This window comes from Microtus ochrogaster, chromosome 10 (genome assembly GCF_000317375.1).
Source record: "Microtus ochrogaster isolate Prairie Vole_2 chromosome 10, MicOch1.0, whole genome shotgun sequence".
In the NCBI taxonomy this organism is placed as follows: Eukaryota; Metazoa; Chordata; class Mammalia; order Rodentia; family Cricetidae; genus Microtus; species Microtus ochrogaster.
In genome coordinates, this window is record NC_022016.1 from 61,024,480 (window position 1) to 61,045,538 (window position 21,059).

The 21,059-nt window shown below is 42.1% G+C and overlaps 1 protein-coding gene across 1 annotated transcript in view; it reads left to right on the plus strand.

The window, feature by feature from the left end:
• Macf1 (microtubule-actin crosslinking factor 1) overlaps positions 1–21,059 on the plus strand; it is a 342,147-nt gene that overhangs the window by 140,241 nt on the left and 180,847 nt on the right. The window contains exons 4-6 of the mRNA XM_026782286.1: positions 10,011–10,100; positions 13,880–13,957; positions 18,251–18,343. Coding sequence (XP_026638087.1) covers positions 10,011–10,100; positions 13,880–13,957; positions 18,251–18,343 — 261 coding nt within the window. The remainder of the gene's footprint in view (positions 1–10,010; positions 10,101–13,879; positions 13,958–18,250; positions 18,344–21,059) is intronic.

The window sequence follows — 21,059 nt, forward strand, 5'->3', positions numbered from 1 at the left end:
TGTATACAGGTGGGTGCTTGTGAGCATGTGTGTGTATACAGGTAGGTGCTTGTGAGCGTGTGCGTGTGTAGGTGGGTGCTTGTGAGTGTGTGCCATGGTGCATATCTGGTGGTTGGGGAACAACTTGGCAGGAGTTGGTTTTCTCCACCTTGTGAAACTCCAGAAGCTCAGGTGGCTTGGAGGTGAGAACCTTTGTTTGCTGAGCCATCTTGCTTTTCCTCAGCCCTTATTTTGAGACAGGGGCTCACTATTGTAATCCAGGCTTCCCTTGAATTTGAGATCTGCCTGTCTCTGCCCCTCTATCTGACTGCAGCAGCAATCTACAATACAATTGCTATATTCAGTGATATAGCTTTATCTTCCTGTTTGTCGCCTGACTTCTCTTTTGTACCTAACACTGTAATCTATTCCTTGGAACCCTCCACTCTGTTGACTTATAGAAACACTGCTTCTCCCTCAGTCATTTTGCTCTCTATAAATGTTGTTTTTTTCTGTTTCCTACCCCCACCCTCTTTCTATTTCTTTATGAGACAGACTGGTCTCATCTGTATAGTTGAGGATGATCTTGAACTCTTGCTCCTTCTGCCTCTGCTTTTGGTGCTTTATGTGGTCTGGGACAGCCTATGGCTTTGTGCCTGCTAGGCAAGCACTCTGTCCACTCAGCTACATCCTCATCCCTTTTCTGCCTCTTTCGCTGGCTTTTTTCTTTGTTTCCCTCTTCTGTGTTGATGTTTCCAGGGTTCTCCCCTTGACCATGCTCTTGTCTTATTCTATGTTCTTTAGCAATTTTGTTTCTTTTAGTCATAGTGATTGTTTGATTGCTGCAATACAAAGAAACACAAGTAGAAGTGGCCACAGGATGATCCCATTGAATCTAGATGCTTAAACTTTATCAAAACAAGTTATCATACAACTTCTTTCTCTTTTTTTAAGAGGCCTCATTTTTCTTTCCTTTGTTTCTGTTTTTGTGCCCCCTCTCTCTCTTTAATTATGTGTAAGTTATGGTGGCTTTCCCTCACATGGTAAGGCACACCTATCTGAACCACATGGCTTTAAAGGCACAGACAGAAAATTTGGTTGATTGGATTTTCTTTTTCTCAGTTGGGTCAGTCGTTCAGGAAACCGAACCAGGAGGTATTACATAAATCAGACGTAGTTCCTTAGTACCACTGGTTCAGTGGCAGCTACAGTGAGGGTGGTTTTTAAATCACAAAACCTGAAGAAAAAGAGCCTTTCCCACTTTTTACCTCAAGCCCACATGTGCCTTTCTCAGGTTTACTTGACTGATTCATCTGCAGGTTACCCAGGTGTATCCTATATTTGACACATCTCAAATTGCCTTTTGTTCTGCTCAGGAATCTAGAATCATATTTGATTCAGGACTGCCAATAGTAATCTGTCTGTTTCTTGTTACCAAATCTAATCAGTCAGCTCAGAAAGATGGCTTGCTTCTGTGTTTTTCACATCTGTCATTTGTGCTTGTGTCCAGGGAGTCTTCATTTCTTGCCTTGCCCACCATCACAGTCTCCTAACAAAGTGGCCTGTAGTGACACTGATTGTGACATTGGTATTGGTAGTTTATTGATGTCTTCCAATAAGTCAGACGTTTTAGAGTAAGTCCTTCCAAGGATTAGCTCACAGTCCTTCACTGACCGTGCTGAATGTTCTATTAATAACCTTATTTTGTCAGTGAGGAAAATAAGGTTTAGGGAGGATGTGCAGCTTGTTCAAAGTTACACCACTAAAACAGGAAACTGAAATTTTAGACCTCAGTTTATAACACATGTTCCTTAACATGTAAAACCAGCTCTGGCTTCTGCCATGTATTGGGGGTTGAAGTGTTGGGGAAAGGAAGAGAACCAGTGAGTTTAATTAGGGTTTTCAACTTACCAGTGGCTGCTACTGAAGAAAGCACGTTTTCCTCAGCAACCATTAACTGCCGGTGGTCCCTGAGGAGTGGTGGGAGGGATCACAGCCTACTTTTCTTATCCTCCCCACCCCCATAGTGCCAAATTCCTCTCCTATCTAAAGTTGTTGCCAAGCTGTGAGACCTGCTGTTTTACTTCTCCGTGTCTTTGCTCTGCTCTCCCTCCGGTTGTTTTGGCTATCAACTTAATATCCTTGGCTATCAACTTAATATCCTTCAATAAATATTTTCCTGACTCTCCCATGTAGAATCAACCACCCTTTCCTTCGTGCACCTCTTAGTCTTCCTTATGTATTTGTTACTGAAATTATATGCCTTATTCTTCCTGCAAGATTACAGTTTTTGTTTTCAGATTGTATCTTTGTTCTAGTTTCTTTCCATTGTTATGAGAGCATTTAGATAAAACAACTTTAGGGGAGAAAGGGTTTATCTGGCAACAATTCTAGGTCACAGTCCCTCATTGTGGGAAGTCCCAGCAGGCAGTTGAAGCAGTTAATCACATTGCATCCACAGTCAAGAGCAGAGGAATAAATGCACACGTGCTTGAACAGTTCATGGCCCAGCCCACAAATGGCCTACCCACATTTAGGTTTTGGCTTCCCATCTCAGTTAATGCAGTTAGGAAAAATACCTCCCAGGCATGCCTATAGGCCAACCTGATCTAGACAATCCTTCATTGAGACTCTCTTGCTAGGCAAATCTAGGTTGTGCCAGGATGATAATTAAATCTAACCATCACAATCTTGAAGAGGAATGCGTCTTGTTTTTGTTTTGTTTTGCAGTTTTGTGGTTTCTGAACCAGCAAAGACAAAAGAGAGGCGGGGCAGAAAGAGGACAACAACCAAAAGCTTATTTACTGCTGTAAATTCCTAGAGTGGTTTCCAGTTATCTCTAATTGATCTCTGATGATTTGATATGCCTCCCCGTCCTTCTTCAGAGTCCTTCTTAACCTGGCTCTAACTTCCTTCTCCAGCTTCATTTCCAGAAACTTCTGCTGTGGTCACACCTGTTAACTGCTCCCTGAAGTCCTTGTTCTTCTTTATTGCTTTATTTCTTCCTCTTCCTAGAATGCTCACCCCAGTTTCCTATGCTTGGCCACCGTCTACTGACCATTTTTGGCTAAGGGATATAATCTTTCTGACCTACATTCCTTACAATAAGTGACTTGCAATCCCCTCTCTATTCTGAGTCACTTGGAACAGTTGCCTGTGTGTTTGCATACTGTCTCCTGTTAGAGTGCCCATGGAGACTGAAACGGTATAATATTACTTTAGCTTCGAGCATTGCGCTGGGACATGAGGGATAGCCAATAATATTTGCTATCTTGAGTAAATAGTAGTAGTGCTGTATAGCTTACTAAGTGCATTTTCTCTGATTTGTTTTTACAGTAACCTCTGAAGAGGGCTGCTGCCTAAATAATGATGCTATCTTTTATGGATTTTAGAATATAATCCTCTCAGTTTTCATGACAAAAGAGGTGAAAATTAGAGAGGTGAAATGAGTTCCCCAAGATCGTGCAGCTAGTGAGGGACAGAGGTTAGGGGCATTCATAAGCCGTTATCAAGGCCACTAGGTCTGTAACGGTTGGACAAGCCAAATGTCTGTTTCAAGCTGGACCACTAAACTTTGTATTTGGTTTCAATTGCTCTGGCCCTCTGATACTCCTTTGTAGCTGATGTTGCCTGTTGGACCTCTGCCTCAGTACTGTGTGATGACAGGAGGCCTGGGAAAGGGGAACTAGAGGAACACATCACAGCATTGTTGGACACTGGAGGCCAGCCAGAGCTTTACTGAATCTCTGGGCTGTTTCCATCATTTTCAGGCTGTCTGATTCCAGCAGCACTTTTTCATCGTGGGATGTTTAGGAGAGCGAGATCCACTACTAACCACAATCAGTCTACTAAGACTGAAGTTTTTGAACTTTCGATTGAATGTTAGGGAACAAAATTTATTTTGTGAAACTCAGGCATCTTTTGTTTGGCTGTAAAACTACACTCAGATTCTTTCTTTGGTCAATAGGCCAGTGTAATATCAAAACCAATTAAGCCCCTCAAATTCTAGATTTAGTTCTCCCTGCACCCCTCCTTACCTTTTGTGTGGTTTGGGTTTTTGAGACAGAGTCTCACTCAAGCCCAGGGTGGCCTCACTTTCCTGCTTCCTATTTCAGTCTTTCAAGTGCTGAGATTACTCGTGTGCAGTGCCACATCTGACTTCCCGGTACAGTCGGAGACTCAGTTGAATCTAGGACAACACTGAGGGTTCCCAGCACTGTTTGGTATGCAGCCCCTGCTCAGGCCGCCTAGAGGGTTCACTACTCTCCAAACTCTTCCCATCTGACCCCAAATTTCATTCTGAGAACTGAACCCAGAAACTTGCACATACTAAACAGGTATTCTAGCCGGGCGATGGTGGCGCACGCCTGTAATCCCAGCACTCGGGAGGCAGAGGCAGGCGGATCTCTGTGAGTTCAAGACCAGCCTGGTTTACAGAGCTAGTTCCAGGACAGGCTCCAAAAACCACAGAGAAACCCTGTCTTGAAAAAAAAAAAACAGGTATTCTAATACCACATCCTTTACCCATCTTTTCAAAAATGGAGACAAGAACCTGAGACACACTGCAGCGCTTGTTTTGTTTTCTTTTGTTGAGACGGGGTTTCTTTCTGCTGTGCTGGAACTATCTCTGTAGACCAGGCTGGCCTCAAACCCACAGAGATCCACCTGCTCCTGCTTCCCAAATGCTGGAATTAAAGGTGTGCGCCTCTACGCCTGTCTGAAAACTTCCTTGTTTGTTGTTCTTCTACTTAGTTGGGTCAAGGACATTAAGCTGCTGCATTTCCTTTAATACATTATCTTAGAGGAGAGTTTTTGGATCAACTTTCCCAGTGTCAGAAAAATGACACAGGAAAGCTGTTTGCTGTTGTTGCTGTAGAGACTATCGAAGACTTTTAAGGAGAAGAACGCAGCTAAAAATAAGGGCACAGTGATCTGGATCCAGCTCTGGCACTTCCTGCAGTGGCTATGCACGCAGACCCCGGTGTTTGGGAAGCAGAAGTAGAAGTATTGTGGGGACCAGGAGTTCTGAGCAGCCTGGGCAATGTAATAGAACCCCATTTCAAAAACAAAGCAGCCCTGAAAAGAAGAATCATGTATATCAAGTTCAAGGTGGAAAGGGATGAGTGGTTTTTTTAAATTGGTTTTTATTGCAATATACATTTTTCTCTGCTCCCCTTTTTTCCTCCCCTCTCCTGTGACTCAGGAGATCTTCTTGACTTTTTCTTCTTCCTGTGTAGATCCATGTAGGTCTCTGTTAGGGTCCTCTTTGTTGTCGAGGTTCTCTAGAGTTGTGAACTTTAGGCTGATTTTTCTTTGCTTTATGTCTAAAAGCCACTTATGAGTGAGTACATACTTTATTTGTCTTTCTGGGTCTGTGTAGCATAATTAATAAAAATCCAGGGACAGAAATTGGGGTTCATCCTGAAGGTCAGAAAAGCAAAACAGCCAGCCACTGGCTCTACCTCAACCTCAGCCGAAATGGTGGTCTTGTCTCCAGGGATCTAGAGTGAGACTGTGTGTGAGAGCTGCCTCCTCCCGCCTTATAGTCTTCTCCAAGGCTGGAGTTAGAGGTGTGTGTTACAACTACCTGTCTGTAAGGTTGATCGGCTGGGCTGTTTTATTCTCTGATCTTCAGGCAAGCTTTATTTATTAAAATATAAATGAAATATCACTACAGGTCTGGGCTACCTCACTCAAATTGTTTTTTTCTAGATCCAACCATTTGCCTGCAAATTTCAAGATGTTATTTTTTTTTTAACTGCTGAGTAGTACTCCATTGTGTAAATATGCCAAATTTTCTTTATCCATTCTTTGGTTGAAGGTCATTTAGGTTGTTTCCAGGTTCTGGCTATTACAAATAATGCTGCTATGAACATAGTTGAGCACATGTCCTTGTGGTATGATTGAGCATCCTTTGGGTATATACCCAAAAGTGGTATTGCTGGGTCTTTAGGTAGTTTTGGAGCCTGTCCTGGAACTAGGTTTCTTTCAGCCATTTGATATTCATCTGTTGTGTGTTCTCTGTTTAGGTCTGTACCATGAGCAGTATTTTGAGACAAGGTTTCCTCTAGCTCATGTTGGTCTTCAATCTCCTTATTCTCCTGATTGTGCTTCTTGAGTGCTAGGATTATAGGTGTCTGCCATCATGCCTACCAAAAATGTAATTAAAAAATAATATATCTCCTCAGTTGTCCCTTTTTATAATCAATTATGAGTTATTTTCTAGCATTTAAAAAATGATCCATGTATGTGTGCACATGCACCCGTATGCCACATGTGTGTTGTAATACCAGAAGAGGGCATTGGATCCCTGAAAGCTGGAGTGTTGGTAGTTAGGAGCTACCTTACATGGGTGCTAGTAACTAAACTCAGGTCTTCTCAAAGAGCAGAAGTACTCTTAACCAGTGTGTCCTTTTAAAAAACAAATGATACCAGAGAGTGAGCCCAGGGCTTTGTGTCCATCAGGCTAGCACTTCACCACTGAGCTATGTTCCCAGGTCCTGAAATTTTTTTAACTTGGCCATTTGCTAATTTATGGTATGATTTCCATTATATTATTCTCTTGAAAATTTTCTCAACTTGCATGCTTGCACATACAACCAACTTGTACTAATTTATAGGGGCATAAAACATTTTTTAAAAAGGACCAGTGGGTAAAAGCACTTTCTGTGTAAGCCTGATAACCTGAGTTTAATTCTGGAAACTCACTGTGGAAGTAAGAAAACTGACTCCTGAAGTTGTCCTCTGACCTCCATAGGCTTGCATTCACAATCCATACGTGTGTGCACGCACACACACACCACATAAAAATAATGATGATAATGATGATTTTTAAAAACTTGAAACAGTTTTAGTTGCCACCTTCCTTGATCCCTGTCACACTTCTTTCATGCTACAATCTCCTCCCTTGACTGTGCTTTTTTTTTTTCTTCTTTCTCTTACTGCTTCTGCTTTTTCTTTGCTTAGTTTTTCTTTCTTCCACCCCACTCCTGGCCTCTATTTTATTGATTGTTTTTCCATCTCCTGACTTCTAATTTAGGCTACTCCCCAAGGCCCCATTCCTAGCACTCTGTTCTTTCTTACTCCTATCTGTGAAAACCCAGTATCCCCATGTCTTTAGCTAGCATCTCAATTCATATGGCTTCTAAAGTGAAGCTCTCAGCTGGCCTGGGTGAATTCTGATCATTCCCACAGCTTCAAGAACATTTCCATTTGGAGGTCTTTTCACTGACATTTAAAACTTGCTGTATTTGAATTTTCCCCCTTCTAGCCTTTATGATCTCTTCATTTGTTAGCAGTTGACTATGCTTTATGTACAACAAAATCTTGAAACATTGAATCATTTGAGGGAGAAAATGTTGATATCTTGGAGTTGTTGGTCTGGTTTGTGTAGTCAGATGTTCCTTTGGGCCGCTAGCTCACAAAAAATGACACAGAGACTTACTATTAATTATAAAACCTCGGCCTATAGCTTAGGCTTGTCCCACTAGCTCTTAGAACGTTACCCATTTATATTAATCTACATTTTGCATTGTGACTTTTTATCTCTCTTTCAGTTTGTGCTTCCTGTTTCCTTTCCACATCTTTTGGTGTCACTTCCATGTGTTGATTCTTCTCTTCTTCCTCTCTCTGCCCTGACGTCCCGCTTAACTTCTTCCTGCCTACCTGTTGGCCATTCATATCCTTTTTCTGTTTGGTTTTTATTGTTGTTGTTTTCTTTATTTTTTTCAAGATAGGGTTTCTCTGTAGTTTTGGAGCCTGTCCTGGAACTACCTCTTGTACAGCAGGATGGCCTCGAACTCACAGAGATCCATCTGCCTCTGCCTCCCAAGTGCTGGGATTTAAGGCACACGCTACCACCGCCTGGCTTATTCATATCTTTATTAAACCAGTCAGAAGGTGCCTTGACAAAGACACATCTTCACAGTGTACAAAAAAAGTTATTACACAACAGGTCTGGCTCTGTAGAATCATGAGAACAAAATGTTAAATGCTCAGCAATTTTTAAGCTGGTTGTCAAATATAATCATTATTAAAATTAAGTTATAAATGTATAATAAATTATATAAAAATAAAAGAGGGCAACCTGTGGTGTTGTTCTTCTTCAAGCTACCATCCTCCTCCTCCCCTTCCCCCACCCCCCAGACAGGGTTTCTTTGTGTAACCTGTCCTGGAGCTCGCCCTGTTGACCAGGTTGGCTTTGAACTCAGAGAGATCTGCCTCCCGAGTGCTGAGATTAAAGGCGTGTGCCACCATCACTGCCACCCCCCATCTTGTTTTTTAAGACAGGGTTTGTCACTTGGATCTGGGGCTTTCCAATTAGCCTAGACTGGCTGGCCAAGCAAGGATTTCTGATCTCTAGTATTGTGTTACAAATGCTTGCCATTGTACCCAGCATTTTACATGAGTGCTGGAGATCAAACTTAGATCTTCTTACTTATAAGGCTTTATATACTGATGTCTCTCTGTGGTGATGTGGTGAGCAGGCCTGCTTTTCATTTTCATCCTGCCCGGCTCCTGCACGGCTAGCTTTACACCCGAAATAACAACACACAAACTGCATTCATTAAACAATTAGTTTCAGCCTCTTATTGGCTAATTGTCACATCTTGATTAACCCATTTCTATTAATCTGTGTAGCACCATAGGGTAGTGGCTTACAGGGAAGGATTTTAACTGTGTCCATCTTGGAGAGGAGAGGCATGGTGACTGATTCACTTCCCTTCTTCCCAGCATTCTGTTCTGTTTACTCTGCCTACCTAATTTTCTGTCCTATCAAAGGGCCAAAGTAGTTTCTTTATTAACCAATGAAAATAACACATAGACAGATAACCCGCCTACATCATCTAACTCCCAAACTGCTTTTTGTTTTGAAACAGGATCTCACAGCTTGAACTCATTACTTCTGAAAACATCCTTTCTTTTGTTGTCTAGAAATTTATTTGTGTAAGAATTGTTTTCTTCCCATTTTTATCAGTCTTCTCTTAGTATCTCTTAGTGGAATTGTTTATAAACTCAGAGTCAGAAGACTTGTGGCAGCAAAGCCATAGCTATGAGACCTGAGTTCTTTGAAGCCTCTACTCCCTGTGTCTTCTGTGGAATCAGAATAATAAATTTTACAGTACAATTCTTCAGAAGAGAAGATGGTGACTGCCCATACAGCCTAATGCTTAATGGGGAAGAATAAGCCAAAAGTACCAAACTGAAGCCAAAGCCTCCACTTCGTGAGCTTGGGCTGTGCTGAATCCTCATGTGTAAACTAGGAATGACAAAATACCCACAGTCATGTTCAACATCAACCACATTTTTCAAAGTGAGATCTGTTTTTTAACCATAGTTTTAACTATACAATTGTATTTATTTCGATTAATACAATTTAAAAGCCGGGCGGTGGTGCGCACGCCTTTAATCCCAGTACTCGGGAGGCAGAGGCAGGCGGATCTCTGTGAGTTCGAGGCCAGCCTGGTCTACAAGAGCTAGTTCCAGGACAGGAACCAAAAGCTATGGAGAAACTCTGTCTCGAAAATAAAAAATAAATAAATAAATAAAATACAATTTAAAAATTAAAGATAATTCTCAAATTTATTATTAGAAATATGTAGCAAGAGATTGTTTACATTGGAATATGCCAAGTAAAATGTTGGGTGTCTCTCTTTTGGCTTTTTCTTAGCATCCCAGAAGAATTTTCAGGCACTGAGTGGCTTCATCTGCCCATTTTAGCCAGTCTGTAGTCATTCTTGACATGTTTTCAGGATAATTGATTCTCTATGTCCTTGTCACGCTTTCTAGAATATAACCAGTGTTGGTTAGAATATGATAGACCTGGCTTCAATTTAGAAAACACATATACTGTGATAAACACTATTATTCCATATGAGTTTTGCTCAGACTTAGTAATTCCTGAGTTTTATTATTGCTTCTTGATTCCCATTTTTTAGTTCTCAGATTTATCTAGAACTAGATATTGTCTGGTGGACGATCAAATGATTCCAGGTCAGATAATGACTGGCTTGTCTCACTGTCCTTCACAGGTTCGCAAACACATCAATGATCTATATGAAGACCTTCGGGATGGACACAACCTGATCTCCCTGTTAGAGGTTCTCTCGGGCATCAAACTGGTAAGAGCCTTTCTTCTAATGAGTATCCTGCAAGTGAGGCTACTGACAGCAGTCCATAGAGATGACCTGCTTGCTCCACTGGGTAGCAGGAAGGAGTAGAAAAGGTTATTGATACACTTTATTTCTAACAGAGGCATATAGTTTACAAGCAACATCATCTCAGTTTATGCATTATGTATTGTCATGTGAGACCCCTCTCCCCTGATCTCTAAGGATTGAACCTGAGGCCTCACCTGCTAGAAGGCACTGTACAACTAAACTGTATCTCCAGCTGTAGGTTTTATGTCTTGATAAAATCAGAAATAGTTGTACTTTGTACTGCCTGACAACTTCTTCATCATTCTTCATTTCTCTCTAGATACTAATATTTCAGGAACATTTATTCGTGTTTAAAGTTTTTTTTTTTATAAATTGCATTTCCTTCCTATAGGTTGTTGTTTTGTTTATAGACTCCCCAGTTCTCTATTATATTTTATTGTTTTTTTTCTTCTAATTTTCCATATTCAGCTAAGGATTTAAATTTTAATTTAAAAGCCCAGGTGTTTTATCTAATTTTCTTCCATGATCTGTTGAATCTCGCAAATGCTGAAGTTGGTGCCTGTACGTAGTCTCAGAAAGAAGTACCGATGGGCTCTGTAGAGAATGCTTGCGGGAAAGGAAATCCTGACTGGGCCTCCTGGCCTGTCAAAGGATGGGTCTTATATTATACTTGCTTTGTCTGAGGTGTTAAAATAACACTCCTTGGGATGTTTGTTTCAGATATCTAAGCCTGATGGGAGCAAGTGTTTCTTGTGCTCCAGTGTCTCTCTCTTTAGTGCCATAGGCAACGCAGTTTTCACTTGGATATTGGAAGCATCTGTTGGGGAAAGAGACCTGCAGAGGCGCACAGCATAAGCTGTCTGAATCTCAGCCCACTCGATGCCTCTGGTGGATTCTTAGTCACTGTTTGTTGTGTTAAAAGAATAGAATTTGGCAGACTACATTTCACTGCTTATTTGATGTTCAACTCCTTCTAGGATTGGGGCTTGGCTTCACTGAGCCCTTTGTTTTGGGTTTAATTAAAAAAAAACTTGTAGAGCAATTATTTACATGTATTTTTAGTGGCCAGGATTGCCATAAGCCTTTGTTACCATAACTAGCATATATTCTCCTAGTTCTCTTCTGGCCCTCATTCATAATCTGGTGAATTCCATTCTTGTCTGGTGGACTTTATTCCGCAGCACTACTTCAGTCTATCTCATAAAATTGATTATTGTATTGATGAGTTAACAGTGAGTTTCATGTTGGAAGGTCATCCTTTTTTTGTTTGTTTTTTCGAGACAGGGTTTCTCTGTCTGTGTAGCAGTCCTGGCTCTCCTGGAACTCACTACTGTAGACCAGGCTGGCCTTGAACTTAGAGATCCACCTGCCTCTGTCTCCTGAGTGCTGGGATTAAAAACGTGAGCCACTATTGCCTGGCTTGTTATGTCTTTCAGAGTTTCTCTTGTCTTCTTTTCCTCCCATAGCAGATTTTACAAATGTAGGGGAGGCAGACATGGAGAATTGATGACATTCTCAAAACCAGAAGCATGCATTATATTCTATTCTTATCTTAACTTGATTATTTTTCTCTCTTTTGGAGGTGGGTGGTGTTTTCACTTTTTTAAAAAAAAACATTTATTCATTTTGTGTGTGTGTGTGTGTGTGTGTGTGTGTGTGTGTGTGTGTGTGTGTGTTTCTTTTCTGTTCCTCTGTTGTGTTTTCTTTGGTTGGTGGTCAAAGGAGCCAGCAGGGCTGAAGACCCTTCGTCTTGTGAGCATGCCCTCCTGGCGCCATACAAACAGCGAGGATCAGGAGGAGGAAGATGATGATGATGTAGTAGGTCTTCCTGGGAATGCCCGCATTCCAGCTGGCACTACAGGGCCATCAGAGAGGCCAGAGTTCTCAAGGTCTTCAAGTAGCTTGGTCACCAATTGCTTTCTCTTTCCACCAGGGAATATGGGTCCCAAAGAAAATAGTTAAAACTAATTGTGTCTATTACTACTATTAGAGAATCCTGAAGTGGGAATGTTTTGCTTATCTCAGGATGATTGGCACAAAAATAATCACAGTACTTGGAAATGTCAAGTCCCTTTGTGACCTGGAGACCTATGGCTTTCTGCTGGCCTTGTTGCGTTGCCTGAATCGATTGCAGAACTTTGGTCGTGTAGCTGACAGCATGAAAATCAGTTGCTCACAGTTCCACAGTATAGACTAACTGATATCTCTCTCCACTTTTCCAGCCTCTGGGTTCTTACCAAGCACATGCCAATTGTTTTCAAAATAAAGTGTTGTTTGCAAACTCACTGCATGAGATACTTTGGCTTTGGTCAGTAATTCTCTAGTTACTGTAAGGAACAGATTTTAACTAGCATGCTCCTAGCTGTTTACTTTTGGAGATAGATCCTAAACTATAACCCATAATCTGTTTTCAGAGACAGGGTGACACTCCCCAATCCCTGAGCTCTTCAAGTCATCTTTTCATCTCCCTTCCCCATTGCCTTAGAATTTTATTTTAGACTGTAATTCTCTAAGTTGTATTCATAGTTGGTTTGAAATGATTGAACAAAGGCTCTTACTGAAGAAAAAATGTCCCTAAAGCTTCACAGAAGAAGTTATCCTGTTTTGCAGAGAGGCCTTGGCATTTCTGTACAATATCCCATTTGGAGAATGTTGTTTGGAAATGCTAGCATGTACCAGAAGGAACACTCTCTTCTCTCTTGTGTTGGGCTACTTTTTTGCTGCTATAACATTTCCTTATTACAGACCCTACCACAGAACTACCTTATATTTGGTCAGCCTTTAATTCGTGTATCAATTTAATATTTACAAATGAGTTGATAATCTAATGAGGATGATGCCCTAGCTCCAGCCTTAGAAAAATAAATCAGCACTGCAAAGTGAAGAGCTGTGAGAGCAGATGCCTGTTTATAGCACTCGCTGGGCGGGCAGCCCTTACTCACCTCCTAGCAGTCATGATTGAGCCCCTGGGCAAGGGTGACAGGCACCAGATAAAGAGATGACTTTTGTTTTTTGCTTTGTTGTGTGACCCAAGGATTAAGTGGCATAAGCAGTTTTCTTCGTGATTTTTAAACAGCCCGTCACCATTAAGACTTCATTGCTCTGAGAATTTCAGTTGTGGATGTCTGGCTGGAAAGAATAGGGTGACACTCACCTTCGTGGGAGATGGATTAATTCCTAGATTTTCTCTCCCAGTTTAGATTTTTCTTTTTCTCCCCCCCCCCTTTTTTTTCCTTTTTAGCTTTTCTTGGACACCTTTAACTTCTTTCTCTGTACTTAAAAATTGCCCTCCTAGAGTCAGTCATCCTTCTCTGGCCAGTTTGCAATACGGTTGGTTCTACTTGTTACTGAGTTATGCCGTTAGGACTTTATGGCTTTTCTCTGCAGTGCAGGCAACTGTGCTTTTAGGAGCCATAGAACTATACTCTATGTTCCTATTAACCTCACAGCAAGCTCTGCTACACACAGCCACAGAAGAGCCTGTGGAGGAGGCGACACCGGTGCAGTGACGGAGCTCAGATTAGTTTGTGGTTTGTGTGATGCAAGGCATTGTCAGCTGCTGAGTGTCTGGTCCATACATGCAGGCCCTGCTCTCAAAGGTGCTTCATCTAATGCTCCCACGCCTGGCTTCAGCCCTGAGGAATTCTTGTGTGGTCTTTTAGTACTTGAAATGAAAGAGGAAAGGCTGTGTAGAGGTAAATTGGCATAGCTAAAATTAGCATCCCTGTTTTTCATTGCAGCCTCGGGAGAAGGGCAGGATGCGTTTTCACAGGCTGCAGAATGTGCAGATTGCCCTGGACTTCTTAAAGCAGCGGCAGGTAAGAACATCCAATGGGATCCAATTCGGACTCTTTGTCCTTACACAGAACTTGTGCTTTTTTGAGAGGATCCATGTTCATGAACAAAGATGAAACTAAAAGACCTATGGGGGTTCAAAATGAAGATAAAAAAATCCTGTGAAGAAAGTGGTAGGACTTTAATCCCAGCACTTTGGAGGCAGAGGCAGGCAGATCTCTGTGAGTTCGAGATCAGCCTGGTCTACAAGAGCTAGTTCCAGGACAGGCTCCAAAACCACAGAGAAACCCTGTCTCGAAAAAGCAAAAAAAAGCAAAAAAAAAAAAAACCAACTGGTAGGACAAGGGAAGTCCAGGGTAGTTAGTCAGACATATCAGTCTGAGGAAAAGGTATGACTCTCATGCAGTGATGGCTTTTGTGGTTCTGGGTATTGAACCCAAGGCCATGTGCTCAATAAGCAAGGAAGGACTCTATCACTAAGCAAAATCCCCAGTAGTGACTTAAGGGAATGGCTGGCTATTTATTTGTGTCTGCCTGCCTGCCTCCCTCCTTCCCTCCCTCCCTCGCTCCTTTCCTTCTTTTTTTCTGAGTCTCACTATGTAGCTCAAACTGGTCTGAAACTTACCATATAGACCAGGCTAGCCTCAAATTTACAGAGATCTGCTTACCTCTGCCTCCAGAGTGCTGAGACTAAAGGTATATGCCACTACACCTAGATTATTTATTATTTTGAGGCAAGCCTTGTAGTTCAGTCTGGTCTCAAACTCTAGGTGCTTCTCTATCAGCCTCCCAAGTACTAGGGTCATAGAGATGCACTACCAAGTATGGCCAAGAAGAGGGTTTAATAGAGTGGAAATATTTGGAACATAGTAAACCTAGATATCAAAGGGAAAAAGACAAAAGACATTGTTTCCTTCCTAGATAAGGAAGACAGCAAGAGGTTTCAGACAAGGGAGGAGAAGCCAGTAAAAGAAAAACACTGAAAATTATCAGGAGAATTAAGAGTCACAGCTGTGTGTGGTGGTCCATGTCTATAATCCAGCAGTTGGGAGGCTGAGACAGGAGAATCATCATGAGTTTGAGCCCAGGCTGGGCTACATTGTAAGACCCTAACTCAAAACAAAATGACCAAGGACCAGGGGATGGGAGGTGGTAGAAAAGGATAGAAGTCTCCTAAAATGTCTATTCTAGAAAATATCATAGAGATCCAAGAATCCAGTTTCTTTTAGTTATTTGCATTAAAGAGAATGAAATCTGGCTATCTGAAGTGACCTGGTCCAGATCCCAGAAGTTAGAGCAGAGCTAGGACTTGAACTGAACTCCAATCTCCTGACATGTGGGCCTATGCTCCTCCTCCGGTCAGTGCTGGTCTCTACCCCTCTGTCCTCTCAGGCCCAAGGGATAAGAAGCAGAGCACAATTTCTCTAGCTATTAGTAATTAGTTAATTTACAGATAGAGTCTCACTATGTTGTCCTTGCTGGCCTGGAACTCTCTATGTAGACCAGGCCTACCTTGAACTCATGGGAGATTTACCTGCCCTTGCCTCCTGAGTTCTGGGAATAAAAGCATGTATCACCAAGCTTTGCTGGTGAAGTTGTTTTTGAAAGGGAAAAAGACTTGCCTCTCATTAGGGAGAAAGGATAGAAGCGTAAAGATAATTGTGGTAGGGAAGAAGGTGGATGAGGCAGGGAGAGTCAGAGGGTCTACCTCCCTGGTGTGAGCTCTATGGAAAAAAATTGGCATAAATAGGATTGACTAACAACAGTAAGTCAACATGACATTAAATGGTTTGCATTTTTTTAGTCTAATTAACTTGGGAGAATGTTCTTAGTGCTTCTACAATAATGTATGAATGTAACATTTATTACTGTATTGTTAATTCCTCATATGCTCCAATGTACTGCAGGTTCTCTTAGGCTAGGGAACATGTTCTTAACATTTTTAGCTTCAGTACTCATCAAATCGAGTGGCCTATAATTGATGATCTATCTATATGTTTACATAGTTTAATAATGAATGGTAGGAGAAATGGAGGCTATTGGAATATTTCAGAGGAAGCCACCTTGGAATGTCTGTATGTTGAGTTAGAAAAACCTCAGAAATGTCTTTACAGGCAAGCTAAAATAAGAATTGATAAGCTGGAAGTGCAAATAGGGACAGAGGATCGAATCGATGACAATAATAGGAGGAAAATGTGGGCAAATGAGAGCCATAATCGACTCAGAAGGGCAGGGATTGACTAGAGCAGTTTCTTGTAATGGGGAGCCCAAACCTAGTTATGCAGGTGACCAAAGTGTCTTCAGGCCAGGCGTTGGTGGCGCACGCCTTTAATCCCAGCACTCGGGAGGTAGAGGCAGGTGGATCTCTTGTGAGTTCGAGACCAGCCTGGTCTACAGAGCTAGTTCCAGGGCAGGCTCCAAAGCCGCAGAGAAACCCTGTCTCGAAAAAAAAACCAAAAAAAAAAAAAGTGTCTTCAGAATTGAGAAGTCAAGCAAACTGCAGATAGGGTGACACTTGAGTTATCAATGTGTGTGTTAAGATTGTAAGAAGGGTGACAGATGGTAAGGAAGGAAAAGAAGATAAGAGTCAAGTGCTAAGGTCATTGAAGAAATTATTAGAGATATGCTGGCCAAGGGAGGTGCATCCCAAAGGTAGGGGAAGGACTGTGCCATATGGACACAATGGTACCGTCCTTATGGTGGCTTTCGGTTGTTAGTGACTAGGGAAGGAAGAGCAGCTTCTCCCATCTCCACACCGCCCCAGGGTTAGAACCCAAGTACAGAAAAAGGAAGACCTTTTCCAGATGAACTTTAGTGTAACCTGGATTGGAGATCACAGGGGTCCTTTACAGATAGGTTTCAGTTCAGTAGACGAGACAGAGACCTCCCCTTCCAGCTGTCCCAAGTAGTAAGAACTCTGTGAGAGAACGGCAGAAAAGACCAGTGGAGTTGAAGCAGATGAGTGGCTTGCTAAGTCACTCTGTTTAAAACTTTACGTCTTCATTAAGAATCCTCAGTTTTAGGCTAGAGAGACGACTCAGTGGTTAAGATCACTTGTTGCTCTTTCAGAAGACCTGTGTTCCTATCTCTAGCACCCACATGCCCCTTATTCCGTCTGTAATGCCAATTCCAAAAAATGTGATGCCCTCTTCTGGCCTCCTTGAACATCGGGCATACATATAAGTGAAACACTCAGAAAATAAAAATAAATATCTTAAAACAAAACAAAGCAACCAAAAAGAGCAAGGGTGGTGGAATATACCTTTAATCCCAGCACTTCAACACTCAGAAGGCAGAGGCAGGTGGATCTCTGTTCAAGGCCAGTCTGCTCTACATAACTGATCGGAACAGCCATGGCTACAAAGAGAGACCCTGTCTCATAGGACCAGCAAACTTAGACCTCAGTTTCCTGCATAGTAGGACAGTAGATCCTGAAGGGAGGGGCTACCTGTTTGTCTATGCACATTATGTTCTTGGAAAGGGTTTTGACACTATGGTCTTGGAATGGGTTTTAGGAGTAAAACTGAGGTGGGCATTATATCCGGAAGAGAGATCTATGACAGAGAGAAGGAAATGGAGAGAGGAGCAGGAGTAATGACGGAGAACAGGCATCCCTTTTAACCCCCAAAGAAACAAGTCAGGATTCTGACTATTGACACGACTTGCAATGCTGTGAGTTTTGCTGGTGAGAGTACCGAATAGTTCAGCTACCCTGCAAAATCATTTGACAGTTTGTTACAAAGCTATGTATATCTAGTTATGTATGATCTAACAATATCCAAGGAGTCTACCCTAGAGAAATGAAAGCATAATCCACACAACAATCTGAACAAGAACATTGAAGCTTAACTCAGAAATTCCAAAAGCTGGAAATAATTCATGAACCCTTCAATGGGTGAATGGGCCATCTCAGGGCAGGACAACTGTACAATAGAATACTCCCTGGCAATCACAGGGAACAAGTCATTCATGTAGTAGCTTGGAAGGGAATCTCAAGAACATTATGCTCTTATAGGGGTGGGGAGACAACCTAGTACCAAAGGTTACATGCCATTTATATGATGTTCTAGAAAAAGCTAAATAAGCCAGTGGTGGTTGGGACTTCAGAATGAGGTAGGGTTTGACTGTTTGAAAGGGGTGTCATGGAGCCTGTTTTGGAATAATGAGAGTTGTTTTATGTGGTGCTATAAAGTATTTGAATTCATAGACTCTTCAGCCAAAAATTAATTTAACTGTATATTAATAGTGAAAATGAGGAAAAATCAATCCAGAAAGAAACTTCTCGGGCTCTAGACCGGCTGAACTTTCTTTTTCAGGTGAAGCTAGTGAACATCCGCAACGACGACATCACGGATGGCAACCCCAAACTAACCCTGGGGCTCATCTGGACCATTATTTTGCATTTCCAGGTAAGGTCTCGGGTTCTTGTTACTCAATTTGTTTATGGCCTAGAAACCTGTATTGCCTTCTGCAGACAGAATTTGCGTCACTTCTCCGTGTTTGGTTAACAACGATGGGTAGCAATTGTAAAGGAGAATTAAAATGAGCCTGGAAACACGATGCTGTATCCTTAGGTCCCAGTGTCATCATTTTTGGAATTTTTCTCTTGTGGTTTGGTCTTGTCCCTAGAAGTCTGGAATTAGAAGTCTGCTTTCTTGGTGATGTCAAACCTGGGCACATTAGGGTCTCAGCATGAGGGGTAGGGTGATGTTGGGTCTGATACGTTAGGGGATGCCTGAAGAGTCGTAATCCACTCTGACAAGACTCTCCTCACTTGACCTTTGAACACTGCTGGTTAATCATGGCCCTTAGTTGTTGTCTGTGTGTGCTGTGGGGAACACAGCCTGTAGGAGATTTTGTAGTGACAACAGTGGCATTCTAAAATATCTACAGCTCTTAAGGCCTTTCCAGTGCTATTTCTTTCAAAGTTGGCAGAAATTCTTTTAAAGTCTGGATTGCTGTTAGAAAAGAACAGCACTCTTTTAGGAAAAAGAATGTTCGTTTTAAATCACTTTTAGTCCGACCTAACATAGCTGTTTCTCACAACTCTGGGTATCCACTTGTTGCATTTAGGATGATTGGCTGAGGGGAGCATCTTTTTGTAGGTGTCAAGAGACACTGGGGTGAGGCCAGAGTGACATCCTACTTGGAGAGATTGCACCACCTTCTGGTTGAATAGAGCAGCAAGTGTCTCAGAATTCCTTAGACCCTGAGAAAACTCAGATTACAGGCCTTTGGTGTAGGGACAGTGCTGGCACTCTGCAGCGTGAGGAAGGTTGGGAGTGTGTATAATTAGTGTGTATTCTTGTGGAGTCTACACCCAAGGTTTGAGTGTAGGAATAACCGGGATCCTGAGCTGGGTGAGTGTACCCTTCAGTGTGGAAATAAAAGTTTTGCTGAGCCTTTACACAGGACTGCAGTTACCTCCTTGAGACTCATATGAACAGAGAGAGTCTTTTTTTTTTTTTTTTTTTTTTTTTTGGTTTTTCGAGGACAGGTTTCTCCTGTAGCTTTGGTGCCCGTCCCGGAACTAGCTCTTGTAGGCCAGGCTGGTCTCGAACTCACAGAGATCCGCCTGCCTCTGCCTCCCGAGTGCTGGGATTAAAGGCATCAGAGAGAGTCTTTTGATTGTTTGCTGTTAATCTTTTGACATTAAGTGCCGTCATTGTGAGCACTTAATACTGTGCTCACAGATATGAAGTGATACCTGATATTTCTCTGTTTATCTCGACAGCAACTAATTCTCCTTTAAAGGAGAAAACTTAGAGGCCAAAGAATGAAAAACTGTGTCTCTCAGTTGAAGCTGTGGTGATAGGGGAAGGGGCACAATGGAGTGGGTGCTTTCCCAAGCACCCTCACCAGGGAGCTGTCTTCTCTCCGTTTACAGCTCTTCCAGTGCTGAGGGTGTGGCTGGGTAGCAGGCTGCTTGTCATGCAGGCAGGAGGCCACGTGCGCCATACCTAATACAACAAACACGTTTTCTTTAATTGAAAAATTTGTTTATTTTATGGATATGAGAATTTGTCTGCATATGTGTCTGTACATGCCAGGCCAGAAGAGGATGTTGGACTCCCTGGGACTGGAGTTATCAGGTGGTTGAGAGCCACCACGTAAGTGCTGGGAGTTCAACCCAGCTCGCCTACAAGAGCAGACAGTGCTCTCAGTAGCTGAGCCGTCTCTCCAGCTCCACAAACACACTTTTTGTTATAAGAAATTCACTCATTTATGGAAATAGAAAAAAATGTAGCAAAGAATTAACACATACCCCACATCTAGTTTAAGAATTATTAACTCATTACCATGACCTCCTTTATAGCCTAATTCACTCCTCAAGCCTCAGCTCAGACCTTATATGCATTTATCTGTAAATAGTTTGGTGTGTATCTCTGAAAGAGCAGGCCTTTTCGTTTAAGCAAGTCATAAAAAGTTCATACCTTAAAATTTAATACTTCATAAAATTATCGCATGTCTGATCAATGTTATGATGTGCTCAATGATCTCACTTTAAAAAAAAAAAAAGCTTGGTTTGACTCAGAATCCAAAATAGGTCTACATATATATTGTATCAAATCCATCTTTTCCCATGTACAACTTGTTGGAGAATTTAGGACTTTTATAGAGTTTATTAAGATGTTGATAGCATTCCTGGGATATCTTCTAACAATGTCCTCTGTTCCTGTGTTGCCTGTAAACTGCTAGCATGGATCTAAACCTGAGAATCATTGGCACAGCTTTAGAACATCTTCCCTTCTCCCTCTCTTCCCCCTCCTGAGACCGGATTTCTCTTTGTAGCTTTGGCTGACTGTCCTGGAACTCTCTATGCAGACCAGGCTGATCTTGATCTCATAGTGATCTCTCTGCCTCTGTCTCCTGAGTGCTAGGATTAAAGGACTTCACCACTATGCCTGGTACATTGGAATTCTACTCCCACCCTCTCTAATCCCCCACCCCAGACAGGGTTTCTGTCTGTAGCCCTGGCTGACCTAGAACTTTCTTTGTAGACCAGGCTGGCCTCGAACTCAGAGACCCATCTTTCTCTGCCTCTGAAGTGCACCACCACCTCCTGGCATATGTCGGCTTTTCACTGCTCTGTAGTATTTTGTTATATTACATACTATAGATGTC